The 17,701-nt window shown below is 48.9% G+C and overlaps 1 protein-coding gene across 1 annotated transcript; it reads right to left on the minus strand.

Annotated features, from left to right (window-relative positions):
- Nucleotides 1-9,767: 9,767 nt before the first annotated feature.
- LOC115321623 (piggyBac transposable element-derived protein 3) lies at nt 9,768-12,155 on the minus strand. The gene is made up of 2 exons (XM_040217608.3): nt 11,944-12,155; nt 9,768-11,615 (listed from the first exon to the last, which is right to left on the minus strand). Exons 1-2 carry the CDS (start codon nt 11,980-11,982, stop codon nt 9,861-9,863), a joined length of 1,794 nt encoding a protein of 597 aa, XP_040073542.1. The 5' UTR covers nt 11,983-12,155; the 3' UTR covers nt 9,768-9,860.
- Between the last annotated feature and the right edge of the window lie 5,546 nt (nt 12,156-17,701).

Consider the following 17,701-nt stretch of genomic DNA (forward strand, 5'->3'; position numbering starts at 1 on the left):
GGATGCCCGACGCATTTACATATCAATCTCTCGACGAGCCTCGGCGGCCGATTCGCAGTGCATGTCTCGTACATCGAAGCGATCTCAAAGCGTGTACGGAAGGGGCGTGCTGTGGTCATGATGATCGCGACGGCTGCGGATTAGCATTTGAGTATCGTCGGAGCATGACCGGAACTAAGATTACCATGCGTCTTATGGATTAGTTCGACTGAGTTGTTTACCGGGTAAAGAAATACTAACTAAATCCCCGTATTCACTCAGTAAACCAATCGTTTGCTTACTAATTCTTCATTGGCTAGTTATCTAGCCAATGAAGAATATCTAGAGGAGCTTCTTTTAAGTTACATTAATATGAAATATTACAGTGTGACGAGATTATCATTAAAGCCAACGTCACACAGCTCATACCAGACATGACGACAGAGTTACCTGTGGACACGTCTCAGGCATGTTTCGAGCATGTTTGCTTCATACATGCTTCGAAGACGTTTGCAGACAGTTTTAGCATGACCAATGAGGGAGGATCTTGATACAAGAAAACAAGGCAGAAACACTCCTTAGAAAGTGTCTGCTGTTTGTTTCTCGTATAATGCTTTAACATCGCGACAGCGGCTTAAGGCATATATAATTAGGAGAATTTGGCGTAATCATATATCAGAGTATACACATCATTCCAAGCAGTCTACGAAGGGCGATTTATAAAATTCAGCCTATGAAATCCAGAGAAACGTCTAGGTCTAAGAGAGCCAACGTCCCACTTGTACGAATATACGCATAACCTCACGTATGAATCGTGTCGAAAGAACTGTTGCATGCGACTGACAGTCCTACTTATCTGGTTCTGAGAAACCGGGCTAGTCACTCTTCGGGGGATTTTCGTCAAACTCGAAACTCTTACTGCTTCAACTGTTTCGAACGCGCGCCGGCCGGAAGGCATGCCTTTATGCTTCGTGACAGCCTATAGACCTTTGCAAAAAGAGCGCTCTGGCCGCCGCCATTTTCCGAATCGAGCGACCCCTATCAGCCAGAAATTTCTGGCACCCGCCTGAGCTGTGGAAACCCGGTCAGTGTGACTCCCCACCTGCATTTTGCATTCAGAGTTCGGCGGCTTTTTTTAGAAGTTTTTATTTTATTTGCCTGTTTAGGATGCTTACCCTTTGTATGTTATCTTCCACTGTGCGAACCAGAGAATACCAGGGCTCGTAGGCTGCTCGGCCTTCGCAGGAAACGAACGAAGAGAGCGAACTTCAAGCAGCGCGCGACGCAGAAGCCTTCCCGGCTGTGTTCCGGGTCTTCGCGAAAAATAGCTGATAGGGTCGGGTCCGGGATGTGGGGACAGAATAGACACGTTGGTTCATTTGCTTTGAAGCTGCGCAAAAAAGCTGCTCTCTTCTACATGTTCCCAAAAACGCTCCGGATTCCGTCCGATTGCCGTGAAGTGACTATCGTCGACACATGTATATTGGATATGCTGTGTTATTTGAGACCTTTCTCAAATCCTGTTCGGATAACGCGGCACCGTGGGGTACGTACAATATATGTTGTTCGATTGATGATACTTATTGAATTTCATGCTATGCGCGTTGGGGAATATCCATGCAGTTCGGATATCCTGTGTGGTCAGATATTTTGACCTATAGAGATTGACACGGCTGAGTGTACGGTGCCGTAAAACGATGAACATAAACTGAAACAAACATTCCAGTTGCATTTGTTCTGTCGCGCACGGACTCACCAAAACAGCTTTCATTTCTTTGTTTTTGTTCCCAAAAATAGAGCACTGGTTTCTTAAATACATCTATAAGTTATGTTCGCCACAGAACACAAAAGAAAAAAGAAAACGCGGCAATTTAGCCTCCACCAGCGTCCGCAATTGCGCCTACGCAGGCTGCCACAGCTCACTGACGAGAAACTCCACAGCTCAGCGCAGTCGGGCAACACTGACGTACACTCTCAAAACCAGGGACGCGCGCTGTAAATCGCTTCGGTCGAGACTGCCGCTGGAAAGGTCTATAGACTAAGGGTGGAACCTTCAGGAATCCAGGTCCAATCTCGAGCCAGTCGGAAACCACCTGGTATAATGCTCCTCTGTACGCATCATTGCGCTGTTCTGATACTCACGTCAAAGCAATATATCGTGCGGTTTCTAATTCTCGAGATTAAATTCGTCGGTAGCCGAGTGCGCTAGCGCACACCAGCTCGGAGCACGTGGAGCGAAAGCTCGCGCTGCAGAACCCAGGGATTCTGGGTTCAATCACCACCCCTGCCCGTTTTCATCTGGATGATCATCGTACCGGCGTGCGGTCGTGTATCACTACTGCGTGATGCACGTTAAAGACCCCAGGCTAGCGGTTGTACTGCACTGGCTAAATTGCTCATCTACAGCTGGGAGACTCGTCGCCCGTTGAGGCAGACCAAGTTCTAGGCTGTATAAAATACACACAACCCAATTTTTTTCAACAGTTCTTTGGCAATGTGTGTGCCAGACCATCAAGATTGCTGTTATGAGCAACCTTTCTAATGCGAGCTCCTTCTGGGCAAGCACTCTAAACAGCACCCACAAATACGGCGTCCAGTGAATACTCTCTATAACGGCGAATCACAAAGCAAAAAAGCAAAAAAAAAAAAAAAAAACGGTGAGTTTTCTTGAATGAACCGGGCACTTCCCGTAAGCCGAGCCGACGGGCGCGGGCAAGCTCATGCAAATGCAGTAATTTGGCGACGATGCCAGGAACTGGCGGCCCCCCTGCACCAAAAGGACGGTTCCGAAATTGGAGAGGGGGGGTCCCTCCGCCCCGGGCGCGGGATCAGGGTCCGGAATAACGAGCCACCATCAATTTGCCGGATGCCCCCCGGACGCTCTGGCTCGCCGGCGGCCGCTTCCGTCAAACAACCCGGCCGCTTTTCCGGATCGAGTCGAGTGCATCGGCCGGCTGATGTGCACGGCTCTTGCCGTCTTTGACCGGCCAGATTTATGCGTGACCGCCTCGACCACCAACGTCCGTTGCTGCGGACGTTAGACGGGCCGCATCGTGCACGCTAATACGAGGTAATAATAATAAAATAAAATAACCGCTGCGTTCAGATGTATTGGCGACGTTTACGGTTATAAAAGGAGTTAGAGGAGCAGAGGAGATCGCGAGGGGTCACCAGAGCCGCGAGCTCTGGTTGGAATGATTAGTGGCCGGGTAGACGCAAATCTAGCTGCCTTTTTCTCTATTCATTCTTTAGAGGCGTTCTAACGTCGAACGTTGCCATCCTGTGTTCAGCGTTCACATTTAAAAGCGTTCGAAGAGTGAATACAAACGAAGGCAGCTAGCTTTGCCTCTACCCCCTCTGAGCATTTCAACCGGAGGTTGCTGTTCTGATGTTTCAAGGTTTTATGTTGTCTAGAGAAAGAAGGCCATTCAGAAATACATCTCAATCTAAAAATGTCTGCGAAATCGCTTTCTTTCAGAGTACCGAGACAGCCAATTACGAGGAAGAATAGAATGACCCCAGGAAATGACGAAGATTAGAATACGAGTCGACGTAGTAAGTGCTAAGTGCGCAAGTTTCATGAGTGAGTGAAACGCCATGCGTAGTGTCCCTGCGCAATATGAATATTGTTTTTGTATCATCATATTCCGAAATTTGTCATTCGCTTGGATCGCTGTATAATAGTCGTACAAATATTGAGATGCGCCCTTGTTTTTTCTTGTTTTTTCAAACATATCCTTGAGCAAGGTTGTAAAGATATTCGAGTAATAAATAAATAAAAATGGGCGGCAATGTTAACGAAAACCCACTTCAACTGGATATATATTTCAAGAAGCATTTAATAATTTCTAGATGTTTCTTTATATTGTCACGGGTGGTGACCAATAAACAATAATAAACAGAAAGAAATAAACGTTTAATGTGGCGAACTTGTGCCAAAAATAAAAGGGTACAAAAGATAATAACGGAGCGTCGCGGGCGTCGAAGTCGGCGTAGCAGCAGAGTCGAACGCTGGGCGAAAACTGACTCGACAAGGTCGCGGGCGGCCTCTTATCTAGAGTGAGTCACTATCTCGAAGATTCGGCGGAGAAGGGTCGAGCGTAGCGCGCTCGGGGCGAGAATGAACAAGCACTTTCTAGAACAACAAAAACAAGGATGAACGATAGTTATGAACGAGAACTTTCTACAAGTCCGTGACCCTGCGCGCGGCATTATCCCCCCCTTTAAAAGCGCATCGTCCCGATGCAGCACAAAACGAAAAACAAATCCACAACTAAAGGACAGTAGAATTGCGAGCCATAGTTCACAGTTCACCAGTTCACTGTTCACCGTTCACAGTTCACAGTTCACACGTCGACGACGGTGGAAAGTGCTATCGTTCGTAATACGGCTTCAGCCGGACGACGTGCACCACCTCGGGTCGTGGCTGGCGTCTTGCAGATGGACGCGTTCCGTCGGGAAGGACTTCGTAGTTCAGATCGCCGAGCCGTCGGATGATCTTGTAGGGTCCGAAATAGCGTTTCAGAAGCTTCTCGCTGAGACCGCGGCGACGGATGGGCGTCCACACCCACACCCTGTCTCCGGGCTGGAAGTGAACGTCCCTGCGACGAAGGTTGTAGCGGCCCGCGTCGACGCGTTGCTGGTCTTGAATCATGAGTCGGGCGAGCTGGCGGACTTCTTCGGCGCGTTGAGCAACCACCTGGGCGTCGTCGCTCTGATTGTCAGATGGCTCATGGGGCAGCATTGCGTCCAGCATGGTCGTCACCTTCCGACCATGTACCAGCTGGAAAGGGGTGAATCCAGTGGTCTCCTGAACCGCCGTATTGTAGGCGAACGTGACGTAGGGCAGCACCTCGTCCCACGTCTTGTGCTCAACGTCGACGTACATAGAGATCATGTCGGCGATTGTCTTGTTCAGTCTTTCCGTCAGCCCGTTGGTCTGCGGGTGGTACGCAGTTGTACGACGGTGGCTGGTGTGACTGAGTCGGAGGATTTCTTGGGTCAGCTGCGCCATGAACGATGATCCGCGATCTGTAATCAAAACTTCTGGAGCGCCGTGCCGGAGGACGATGGACTCGATGAAAAACTTGGCGACTTCAACAGCCGTGCCTGCTGGAAGGGCTTTCGTCTCGGCGTACCGTGTGAGATAATCGGTGGCGACGATAATCCAGCGGTTTCCCGACGTTGACGGCGGAAAAGGGCCAAGTAGATCCATTCCGATCTGCTGGAAGGGTGCTGTTGGCGGAGGAATTGACTGCAAGAGTCCGGCCGGCCTCGTCGGAGGTTTCTTTCGTCGCTGGCATTCATGACATGATCGCGTGTACAGGTGGACGGTTTTGGGGAGCTTGGGCCAGTAATACTTTTCACGAATACGTGCCAGGGTCCGGCTGTAACCAAGGTGTCCGGACGTCGGGTCGTCGTGGCAGGCTTGAAAGATCTCCTCCCGAAGGTCGGTCGGGATTACCAGCAGCCATGGCGAGTTGTTGTTCCCGAAGTTCTCTTTGTAGAGTACACCTTGTCTAATGGCGAAGGTCGGCAGCGCTCGTGAAAAAACACGTGGCACGGTACTCCCGCGCCCTCGAACAGTCTTGCAGAACGACGAACTTCACAGGGCACGTTTCACCGTGGATCTCGACGCGAGCAGTGCATCTCCCGACTGGCGTGATGAGATGTCCTCCGGCGGTTCGTATTTGGGGTCCATCCCACGGCGTCATGACTTTTCGCAGGCGGCGAGAGAGCCTCCCACTCAAGACTGAGTAGTCTGCTCCGGTGTCCACGAGTGCCGATGAGTCGAGGCCGTCAATAACAACGTTTAAGTTGTTGGACACCGAAGCAGGAGCGTCGTTGTGATGCGTATCGTCGGGAGAGTGGGAGCGCTCCGTCGTTCGTGGAGGCTCTTTACGTCGGTCGTCTTCGGCAACTCCACCTCCAGGGGTTGCCGCGCCTAGTTTCCCCGGCGAGGAGCGAGGGGCGACAGGCTTTCACGTCGGGGTCGGTGCATCGGCGAAGCTGGACGTCGCGGTGACGGCGACCGGAACTCTCGGCGGGACGCAGGCTCGGGGGACTGGGGTCGTCGCAGGTACTCGTCGATCTCCCGAGGGCGTTCACCATACCTGGGACGCGGGTCGCTTGGGTGGAATCCGCGCAGCCCGAGTCGTCGGTATGGGCATCGGCGGTACACATGGTCAGCTTCCCCGCAGTGGTAACACAGCGGGCGTCGGTCGGCCGTCCTCCAGACGTCTGTCTTCCTCGGCGCAGGTCGGTCTGGGTGAACGTGCGCTTGATCTTCCTGTCGTCGGGGGTAATGCGGCGTTGGGGCGTCTCCTCGGGGTGGCGACGTGGCTTGACGGGGGGCTTGCGGCGGTCGTCGGGCCATTGCGGCGTAGCTCAACATCGGTTCCTCCGGTGCCACCGTGGTGACGGGAACCTCTGGTTGGAGCGCCCGACGCACTTCTTCGCGCACAGCCTCGGCAATGGAGAGTGTCGCTGGACGACTTGCGGCTGGCAGCAACTGGCGGAGTTCCTCCCGGACGACCTCCCGGATAATTTCGCGGATGTCCGTACCAGGAGCGTTCTCGCCGCCAAGCAGCGCGGTTGCAGCGACACTTGGATGTCGCTGGTAGTGGGAAGCGCGCGCTTGGAGGGCGCCCTCGATGTTTGTCGCCTCGGTGACGAAGGCTTCGACGGTGCCCGGCGGGTTGCGCACAAGGCCTCCAAAGATGTTTTCCTTGACGCCACGCATCAAGACTCTGAGCTTCTTTGCTTCGGATGCTTCGGGATCGGCGCGGTTGCTCAGTCGCAGGACATCTTCCACGAAGCTAACGACGCTCTCGTTAGGGCCTTGAATCCTCGCTTGAAGAAGCTCTTCCGCGCGTTCTCTTCGTTGTTGGTTCATGAACGTTCTTCGCAACTCAGCCTTGAGTTGCTCCCAGGAAGTGATCGAAGCTTCGTGGTTCTCGAACCAGTTCCGGGCGGTGGCTTCCAAGGCAAAATAAGCGTTTTGCAGACACTGTTCCGGTGTCCACCCGTTATGGCGGGCCACTCGTTCGTACTGTTGGACCCAGTCGTCGATGTCTTCGTGGCTTTCGCCGTGGAAGGGAGCCGGTGTCCGAGGAGCGACGGGTAGGTAGACGACGGCAGGAGCGGCGGGGGCCTGCGACTGGTTGTCCATCGTCGTCTTCTTTGGCTTGGGTTTGTCCAGCAGCAAACCGTACTCCGGATCCTCTCCCTTGGTGCGGCGGCTGGTCCGAGTTTCAGGTTCCGCGCTGAGTGGTCTTCTCAGCGAGCTTGGAGTCGGGCTTGCACTGCGGGTCCTGGGAGGGGAACGCTGCACGGGCATGCGGTACCCCGCACCTCCACCAAAATGTCACGGGTGGTGACCAATAAACAATAATAAACAGAAAGAAATAAACGTTTAATGTGGCGAACTTGTGCCAAAAATAAAAGGGTACAAAAGATAATAACGGAGCGTCGCGGGCGTCGAAGTCGGCGTAGCAGCAGAGTCGAACGCTGGGCGAAAACTGACTCGACAAGGTCGCGGGCGGCCTCTTATCTAGAGTGAGTCACTATCTCGAAGATTCGGCGGAGAAGGGTCGAGCGTAGCGCGCTCGGGGCGAGAATGAACAAGCACTTTCTAGAACAACAAAAACAAGGATGAACGATAGTTATGAACGAGAACTTTCTACAAGTCCGTGACCCTGCGCGCGGCAATATTAGGGCTGGGCGTCGATTAAAACGTTTAACCCGATTAATCACCACCCTTTAATCCATTAATTAATCGATTAAAGGGTCTCGTTCATTTCCAGGCTTAGTATATAGGGTGGTTCATGTCACCAGGCTCTATCTAAAATGGATCATAAACATCGCCGCCTGCACGTAGCAATATAAACTTTTCGTCAAAGGTGCATTTCACAGATCGGTATTTTCTTGTAAAATTACAAAGAGTAGTTTTTTTTCTGTAAAAAATAAGGCCAAGGAACTTCCCAGTGTCTTCGGCGGGCAGCGACGCAGACGACAGGGGTTCAGTAGCGGGGTGTGTTTGGCGTTCGTATCGAAAGATGGCGCTACCTCCTTATCGCGACGGCTTGTGACCACCATGGTTTATTAAAATGGACATCATCTTTTTGAAATGTACCTTTGGTTAAAAAATAAATGAGGAAAATAAAATCAAAACTTAAAGTAAAAAAACGCGTCTGCATAACGACGGCGCTTTTGCTGCCAACGGATATTATCTATGTGTCGTCTGCTTTCTTTCGCTGGTCGGCTGCCCCTTCGGACGCTGCTGCAGACGCCATCTATCAATACGAACGCCAAACACACCCCGCTACTGGGCTTGGTCATCTGGGTCGCCGCCCGCCGTAGACTCTGGCAAGTTTCTTTGCCTTATTTTTTACAGAAAGAGAACTACGCTTTGTAATTTTAGAAGAAAAACACGACCTTTGAAATACACCTTTGACGAAAAGATTAGATTGATACGTCCAGGCGTCGATTTTTACGAACCATTTTAGATCGAGCCTGGTGACTTGGACCACCATATATATAAAAAAGCAAAAAACTTTTTTTTTTCTTTGCTGAATATGTAACAAACGGAGAATATTACGGGTGCCCCCCCCCCCCCCCCCCCCCCCCTTTTCCTTTTCAAAAGAAGTACAGAGTTTTTTGTTGTTTCTTTTTACCGCAAGAATAAACTATGCATCACCAAACGCTCATTCTCCGCCCAAACGTAGCGCTAAGATCCGAAGGAGATACCAAATTTTCAGCACCAACCGTTACCTCATTCAAAGGTTATGAGCGATTTTCTAAAATTTTCAGTGGGAAAACGGTGGCCGATGGGCCTCTTATACACCATGCTCCATGGCGCTAGTTACCGAAAACGAGTGAAAACAGGCGCCATTTTGCCATTGAAAATTTCAGAAGATCACGTAACTTTTGAATAAGATAACGGTTAACGCTGATATTTCGGTCTCCGGTTTGAACCTCTAGCTCTACGTTTGGACGAAAAATGAGGGTTCAATGATCAATTTTCATTTCGAATCAACCTCGAACCTCAATCAGCCTTGAGAACTGTTCAAAAACACTCACACTCACACATTATTACTTCAGCTGCATGAGGAAAAGATAGATTCGTCAAGAATCTCCGGCTAGAGCGACCTCCCTTGATTGTTCACAATATCCTCTGCTCCGCTTAACGGTCACTCGAACAGCATCGATGTAGCCGGGGCACGCGTGACTTTCCGCACTTGTCTGGAGTTACAAATCTCTCCCCTACAGCTACCTTCGGGTTAAAATTTCGTTCAAAGTTTGCAATTCATACAAGGGTACTCGTCAGCATCTGCTTGCTGGAAGCGTTTAATTTTTACTTTCTCTCGGTTCATCAAACTTTTTACCGAATAACCGGTTAAAAAAACTGATCGCGATTAAAGCATTTATCGATTAATCGGTAGGTTAATTAATCAAATCGCTCAGTCCTACTTTATATATCTGAAAGTAGGATGCTTTAGGTATTTTGTTAAGAAAACATTATTTCAGCGGCTATTCGTGTCCAGTAAAGCTCCTGGTTTTGTAGTTATGATAACATGCAAAATATGTCCGAGTTCAAATCTCTCATATAACCCATTGCTTCCCAGTGCAAAAAATAGTGAGAGTATTTGAAAAATATATTGAATACAGGGTCACTGAACATAAATATAGACACAGGGGCCAAAAAAAATTTCATAAGTGCTACGAATTGTCTACTATAGCTTGTTGCATATCTGCAACACTGGGCAGTAAGTGAATATCTCAAAATATTAGCCATATATAAGAAGTTTATTTTATCAAACAAGGCACAGCAGTGATGAACAAAACATAGAAAGACGTGCTTCCTAGCATGGATAAGTTACCTAACCCCGATGGAAATCGACGAAACAATTCCGGTCTTTGTTTATGCACAAGTGAACATTGCACTTTGAGCAAGCGACGTAGCTGTAGCCTCCTGTGCACAACTTGCATCTGTTGCGGCGGTCCATCCAAATGGGCCAATGATGGCTACCATCGCCTCTTACGTCGCGTGGAACTTGTGGTGACGCCCGCTTCACCAAGGGAAGATTCTCTCGAGAAAGGCGGCCAGGCGGACGCTTCCTGTACAAAACCAAGCTCGTGGCAAGGTCCGCAAGAAATTCTCGCAGAGGCTTGGAAGATTCCCTTTGCTGCAGTGAGTGACGCTTGTGCAGAAACCACGCATTCACAGCAGCAATTTTGACGGTGTGCCAAAATATGTACATGTACCACCGCTTCGAGCGTATGGAAAACCTGTAGCTGTAGCACATCTTGTCTAGTAGGTCAACACCACCCATCGATCTGTTGTACTCGGGTACAATTGCTGGACATTCAACTGAGATGCGAGACTTCTCTTTCTTGTCCCATCTCTCTACAGAGGTGACCGGTTCCACACCAGTGCAGTTAGAAAGAAGTGTGACCGGTCTGTTGTCGAACCACTTTACAGCTATCATGCTTCTGTCACCACATGATGCGACACATGAATCACACGTGCCACGACCTTGCATCTTCATTGCCTTCTCATCCATTAGTTTGCACGACTGCAGTCTGTTCTCTCTCACAGTTCCAATGTACGAGATACCCCTTCGCGTTAGCTCGCAAACTAAGTGTGGTCCCGTGAAAAAGTTGTCAGCAACGATGAGATTGTTGTCCCGTTCAGGGAGACTTGAACACAACTGAAGCACCACTCCCGCACCAAGGCCTAACTGATATCCTTCTTGGTCTCCGTAGGCTCCCTTGCTGCATGCCTGGTAGATGTCAAAGTCGTAACAAAGTCCAGACTCGCCAGCACGAGCCCAGAGCTTGAGGCCCCACTTGCACTTCGGCTTGTTTGGAAGGTACTGACGAATTTGCGACCTTCCACGAAAAGGAATCAAAATTTCGTCGACGGATGACTTGCATTCCTGAGGTATTTTCAGCATGTTTCCCCGCAGTGCTGACAGCCATGGTCGCAGCTTCCAGCATTTGTCTTGTTTCACTTCGTCTGTTGCACCGTCGTTGTCAGCAAAATGCAAGTGACCAGCAATCTTCTCAAATCGATTGCGCGACATCACCTGTGCAACCAGCTCATAGCGGCTTCCATGTTCCCAGTAGGCACGTACATTGTGCATATCCACAAGTCCCATGCGAAAAAACATTCCTAGAACCGAGGTGAGCTCTTCGACTGTCATGTTTAGGGGTGTTCCGTGCTTCTGCATATAGTAGTTGTTGGTTTCTTCGACAACGTGTCCCAGCATGCTCCTCGAAACAAACAGGTCAAAAAGCTGCTTCGCTGACAGGGGTTCAGCAGGAGGCAGAGGGAAGTCATTTTCAAAGTCTGTGCCAGCTTGGTCAAACGCACATTTTTTCCATGTGTAGCGTTTGTTCGCATAGGCTCCTTTCAGGTCCCCCTTAGCAACTCCTGTCTCAACATTAGCGTCAGTGCTCTCGACGTCTTCATCGCTGCTATCTTCAGTGATTGCTTCGCATTCTTCGCTGCTGCTTTCACCCGAGAGATCACTCTCGTTGCAATCGATGTTGTCCAGCAGGTTGTCATTTCCAAGGAACCGCTTTGGTCTTGTCCTTGGCACACCATAGAAGGCTGAAGGTGCAATGACGGCCTGTAGATGGGATAAGAACAAATTACCAAGAGTGAAACAACATCCCGAAATGACAGCTGAAAGGTATTACCTAACCGAACAACAAAATTGTAGCGAAAATTGAAAAAAAAGCGAATGTTGCATATATGCAACAACCGTGTGAAGTGACATTCACTGCCCACTGTTGCACATTTGCAACATGCCAGGAATAAAAAATATCCAGCTTCATATAATGTATGAAATGCGAGATTCTGCATGCGATTCACGCGAAGGACATTCCTAGAGGCTCCTCCGGTAATATAGAGCTCCTATTTTCAGTTTTAGGTTCTTTGTGGAAATGTAAACATACCTGGTTTTGAGAACTCCCGCACGGCGTGGAGGACGCCATTTTCAAACGATTCCTGCGAGCACAGCGCTGCCCCTAGTGGTGAAAATCTGAACTCCTTGGATTGAGAAATGCCCACTGAGAAGAGCACTGACAACTTTTTGTCACAAAATGGGCCCGATGTATTTTTCTTGAGCAGTTGAAGTCTGTGTTGCAGATATGCAACATGGGGCATTAATGGGCTAAGATAATTCGCTACAAAAAGATAATGAGCCTGAAAAAAAAAATATATATATATATATATTCTGCGTGCTCACAATCGAAAGAACACCGCGAGTGGGATACTTAACAAAGAGGTTTCATGCAAGACACTACCCAGATTGATAAAACTCCTTAATGTGAAAACGACATAACATTCACGCAACTCCTTACATCCCCCCTTTCTGTGGGAATCGGAAGTTTTCCACGAAGCAGCCGACACTCGCACGCGATGCCCCGAAAGCAAAAGGGAGTAAGTGCGGAGAAAACAACCGGGCTCCGCTTGCTCCGTATGCCAGGCGCAGTTACAGCTCATTACCGAACAATTATCGGGAGCACTTTAGTGAAAAATCTAATTAATTATCGAGGCGCCCGACATACGGGCGAGTACGACGCGCGTTCAGGGAGACGCGACGCCGCGCAACTCCAAACAATCGAGGCTACGGCCCGGGATCCCAACTCCGGTGGAAAACTCTGGAGCTCGTTCAGGGCTCAGTTGGCGCGAGCGGCTCGATCGCATCCTGCACCGGTGTGGGGCGGCCGAGTTGCCACCGCGTTTTCCGTTTTCCCGATGACAGTGTCGTCAGGTGTAAGTTAACTCCGGGCTTGTAATTAGCCGGGACAAGTCAGAAACAGCTCGCGATTTTCCCAGCTGACTTCGCGACGTTCAGACGCACATTTGTTTTCTGAGCGGACGTCACTTTTCTTCGGAAAAAAGGCCTGCTGAATTTTCTTATTTTTATTTCTAGCGTTTTCGATGGTTTCGAGTGGGAGGTTATAATATCGATAGATGCTTTTAGCGCGCTCCAGATTATAAAGTTGTTGTTCGTTAGTCTTACTGGAATGTCGAGCCACTGAAACGGAAGTAAACCTGAGCGCGTACCCCCCCCCCCCCCCCCGCACACAGACACGCACACATGCACAAACACGCGCGCATACGTACACTCGCACTCGCACACACACAGCTTGTTTGAATAAAAGGAAACTGTGGGGCGTCTAGAAAGGAAATTACGTCATGTTAAAACAGGGATAAAACCTTGCGATGTGACATGAGACAGGGGCTATCAGAAAATGAAAGGCGAGAGGATGGCTGTACGAAAAGACCTTTCAGGAAACAAGTAGAGCCCACACCATATCTGCTTGGCGCATTGCGACTTTCCGATGTACCGCACGTGAGGTTATCTTGAGATCGAAGACGAAGTTCAGGTTGGTTTTAGCATTTTGTGATTTCAGAACAACGGTAAGGCAGATGGAAAACAAAACAGAGTTTGTGATGACTTCCCTTTTGCGTTCGTTTTATTTTTGTGCGTTCGGAGCTCTATCTAAATCATACGAGTGCAGTTGTGCCGCTTCTAGGATATACGAAGTTTTCGAGTTGGCACCAACACACTAAATCTGTCTAGATTTTTTTTAAAGTATATTGCAAACCTTTTCTGGCTTTTGTAAATTGGATGAACCGTTTCAAAATGGCAACGAAAATATTTTCTTGTTCTTGTAACATATGTAAACCGAACTAAAAAGGATGCGTGTGATCGAAATTTAAAAAAAAAAAAAAGGTTTGAACAGAACATTACGTTTTATGTCATATAGTCTGAGCAGGGACCAAATAACATCTTCACTGAGCATAAGAATAGTTGTAAATTATAAAAAAAGAAGAACAAATAATTATTAAACAACAACAACATAGTATTATCAATTCAGACGAAGAAAAGCCACATGCTACTGGGTTCTGAGAGACGTTCACAGGGAATAATGCATGTGCCATAACCAACCACGAACAGCACGGTAATCAAATTGAATAAATAGACTCTACTTTCCAACTCTATCTCGATTACAGCAAATGTAGAGTAAACAGCATCTGTGTTGGATTTCGTTGAATGTTATAGGTGAAAAGTTTTAGCGAGTTCAAGTGTCATTTGAGATCGCTACAGTCATGCCACCACACTTGTACCGGTTGTTTCGGTAGTTGCATCTTTCTCTCGCGATATCTGACTGTTTCACTGTTTGACTGACTCGTGACTGACTGGCCAGGCACCGAACAAGCGAGTGTAGTTCGGAAAATTCGGGAGCCACAGATGACTTCTGAAACCCATGCAGTACTTCAACACGAGCTTGCGTCGAATCTCAGTGATAGGTGGACATCTAAAGGCCAGTTCACAGATGCATTGCAGCGCTAAATCTACGCTAGGAGCAGCGCTGATCCAGCGCTGACAGAACGGAACTTAGCACCCGATGCAGCGCCGTATTCAATCACTGTATCACCAACGCGGCGACGAGTCATGGCTGCATTAGTAAGGCCAGCGATATTTCCAGCGCTGCCCAATAACGACGAGGTAGCGATGTTGTGTACGTGTGAGTGAGCCTTAAAGGGACCATAAAATTAGTTTTGGGCTGAGATAAATCATTTTCAATTGAGATTTTACTAAATCGCATAGCGATCAGTGTGCCAAAAAAAAAAAAAAAAAACAGTTCACGAGGGTAGAAAGCCCAAGCCTGCTTTTCGGAACAAAAAGTTCAAAATAGTGCGGACTATTTCTTACTTTCTTTCTATCGAAAGCTCTCCGCCTTTCTTACTGCGATGCGTCCGCGGTGTCGAAGCACGTCAGCCAAATCTAGCTCACGCAATGGCCACGAGCATTGCGTCACGCGAACACATGCGTCCGCCAACAACAAATTCGTCGACGAATATTTGGTGTCGGTTTCATGGTCAATGGGTGCCGTAAAGGCACTTATCAGTACTTGCAAGCGACAAGTTCCACGGTGTGCTTAAAAAGCACAGTGGAAGCTCAAAGTCATCGGTTCAGGTGAAAGACTACGCCACGACCACGTTATTTCTCATTGCATTTCTGAGTTAACGGAAAGTCTAAACACGAAAAAAAGTTTAAAACTCATTTTCTGTTTCCTATAATGCACCCAAAAGCGCATTATATTAAAGCGCCCGATTCGCGTTCCAGAAACCGAGTCTCTCATCATTGCCAGTGTGAGGGAGCGCTTATACGTGGCCATGGACAGGTAGGAGTCAACTGCGCTAAAGTCCCGAACCTCACCGCGTGGCGTGCTTTTCTCTTCGCTACAGGGAACCCCCCCTCAGGCGTGAAAGCCACGCTCCGGGCAAGCGAGGCAGGGAAACGCACCGTGCAGGAGGCAGCAGCCCGCTCATTCCCGGAAACGGGACCGGCCATTTCCGGCGGCACGTCTTCGTGCAAGCGGGGGGCTCTTGCCCGACGGCCGCAATCAGAAGCAGCGGACGGTTTCCGGAGTGCGGACTGCTGCTGACGTCCGCTGGACATGCGACCCGGCGCGGCGTCTCCCACCCCGGACCTGGATTGGGCACCGCTCACAGCTACTGCGACGGTTACACCTCGACGCGCAGACGCATGTAACCATCCGTAATAGGACAAAAATAAATAAATAAAGAACGCGATAAACGAACGCTTAAATTAAGATTCAAAACAAACAGCCCGAAAGATCGACTATGGACACTGGGAGAGCTTGAGAATCGCAGGGTGTGGCTTGCGATGTTCACCATTCTTGCTTTCTGATCGGTCCTTCGGCGCTCTTATTCAATAATTGAGCATTATTATTGGTCGCGGTGTGTTAAAATGGTATTCGTGCCAGACCGCGCCTTTTCAGTTTTTTTTTAATGTTGTTCACGACTGTGGAAGTGGAGATGATTATATCACAGTGCCGAGATGCGTTCGTCTTCTCGCTCATGACTGTCGCTTTTGCGTTTTTTTTTAAATATTTGTGTGGAACCTTCTCTAGTTGTGACCACTAGTCAGCACTGCAGTAAACGTTTTCTAAACTTTGAATAAAAAAAATTAAAGAAAAAACGGGAGTACTTTCCATGTGTTCTGAGGGAATGGAAATGACTAGAGCCACTAAATGAGCTGCGCTTAGAGTATCGGCACTCCGTTCCCGGGCATTGTTGTGGGCGCCGCCATTTTGGCTCGTATGCAGAGCAGACGCAACTGCCGATCGTCATGATTCAAAAGTGCGACTTCTTCAGCATTAGATTCGGTTGTGGAAAGGTCACGTAATACTGCTTTGCTCTGTCACGAATTATTTAAACATTTGTGGAGGGCGGAAAGGCGTTTCCTGTGATTTCAGATAAAGCTTCAGATAACTGGCAACCATGATTTTACGACACAATATGGCCAAGTGTCGTTACTCTGAAGCGTAGCTTATTTAGGGGCACTAGAAATGACGAATGTGCTAATGTTCTTCTGATAGGTGGCTTACTGTAAGTATGTCAGACAAAGCAGACAGTGGGCATCCCGCATTTGCTGTTGGGGCGTACATGACTCGAGCCTAGGGAGAGAACAACAGCGCCCGAGATCGTTGTTCTAAATAACGATCTCGTGGAAGCCTTCAACCGAGGTAGCACTGAATAAGGAGTATTCACCGGGCGCCATATTTGTGGATGATGTCTAGAGCGCATGCTCTGAACGAGCCCACATTATTAGGCTGCTAAGACCGGCAATCTTGAGGGTGCGGAATGCACGTTACAAAATAACTGTGGAAGCTCGCCATCAGCACGCGCTCAGCAGTCATGCACACAGCTATGGCCGCTAGGGAATAGTGGTTGGTAGAAGGGGTCTAATGCTTTGCCAGAGGAACTCCGTAGCATCTTTTAGAGCGCAGCTCTTGAGCGCCCGTTTCCGGCTTGAGCGTCGTCGTCGTCGTCGTCGGCGTCGGCGTAACCGCGCGTTGCAATATGGGATGTTTCCATGATGACGTTACACCTGACGTCACGTGTGACGTCACGAGGATTGCTCTCGTGAGGGTTACCAGGGTTACTCTCACGAGGGTTACGAGGGTTACCCTCACAAGGGTCGCAGGGTTACTCTTACGAAGGTTACCCACACGAGGGTCGCGAGGGCCACGTCACTACGTTTCCCTCGGGACGTCACAAGTGACGTCATTACGAAAACACGTGACGTATGACGTCACGTGTGGCGTCACGTGACTTAATACGCATCTAACATTGCTAATATTCCCGTTTCGGGGAAATATTTTCGCTCAATTTGGCGGAAAATTATTCCTTCTAAATTTACCCTCGTGACGTCACGTGTGACAACAGGTGTGACGTCGCACGTGAGGTCACATGCCGCGTGACGAGGGTAAAATTTTTCCGTTAAATTTAGCGGGGAAGGAAGAGGAGCATACCCTCCCCTCCGCACCCTCCCCTCCTCCTCCTCAAGAGCTGTGCTTGAATTCGGCGCTACAGAAAATTGTTAACATCTCATTATTTTTTGTCCTGATCTTTTTCTCTCTACTTTGTGCGCTAAATGCCTTAATATAAAGCAAATATATGCTTTCCGTAGGTACTTTTTGTCTTTGGGTAATTTTGTCATCATATCTGCATCGAACACCTTGTCTTTTGTATGATGTATGAGCAGTGTGGTGAGAATGAGAAGACGTGCCCAGTGAATATCTGTACGCGTATTCGCCAGACTTCCAGATTACACGAGCACGCTCACCACACAAAAAAAGAAAAAAAAAGAAAAAAAAACACAAGAAA

Source organism: Ixodes scapularis, unplaced genomic scaffold, assembly GCF_016920785.2.
Source record: "Ixodes scapularis isolate PalLabHiFi unplaced genomic scaffold, ASM1692078v2 PGA_scaffold7__128_contigs__length_106722199, whole genome shotgun sequence".
Lineage (NCBI taxonomy): Eukaryota > Metazoa > Arthropoda > Arachnida > Ixodida > Ixodidae > Ixodes > Ixodes scapularis.

Bases quoted from the DNA above. Each gene is read 5' to 3' on its own strand.
- LOC115321623 (XM_040217608.3), bottom strand. From the start codon at position 11,982: ATGGCGTCCTCCACGCCGTGCGGGAGTTCTCAAAACCAG. The intron at 11,616-11,943 runs GTATGTTTACAT...TCCCATCTACAG, and splicing joins GCGGGAGTTCTCAAAACCAG to GCCGTCATTGCACCTTCAGC.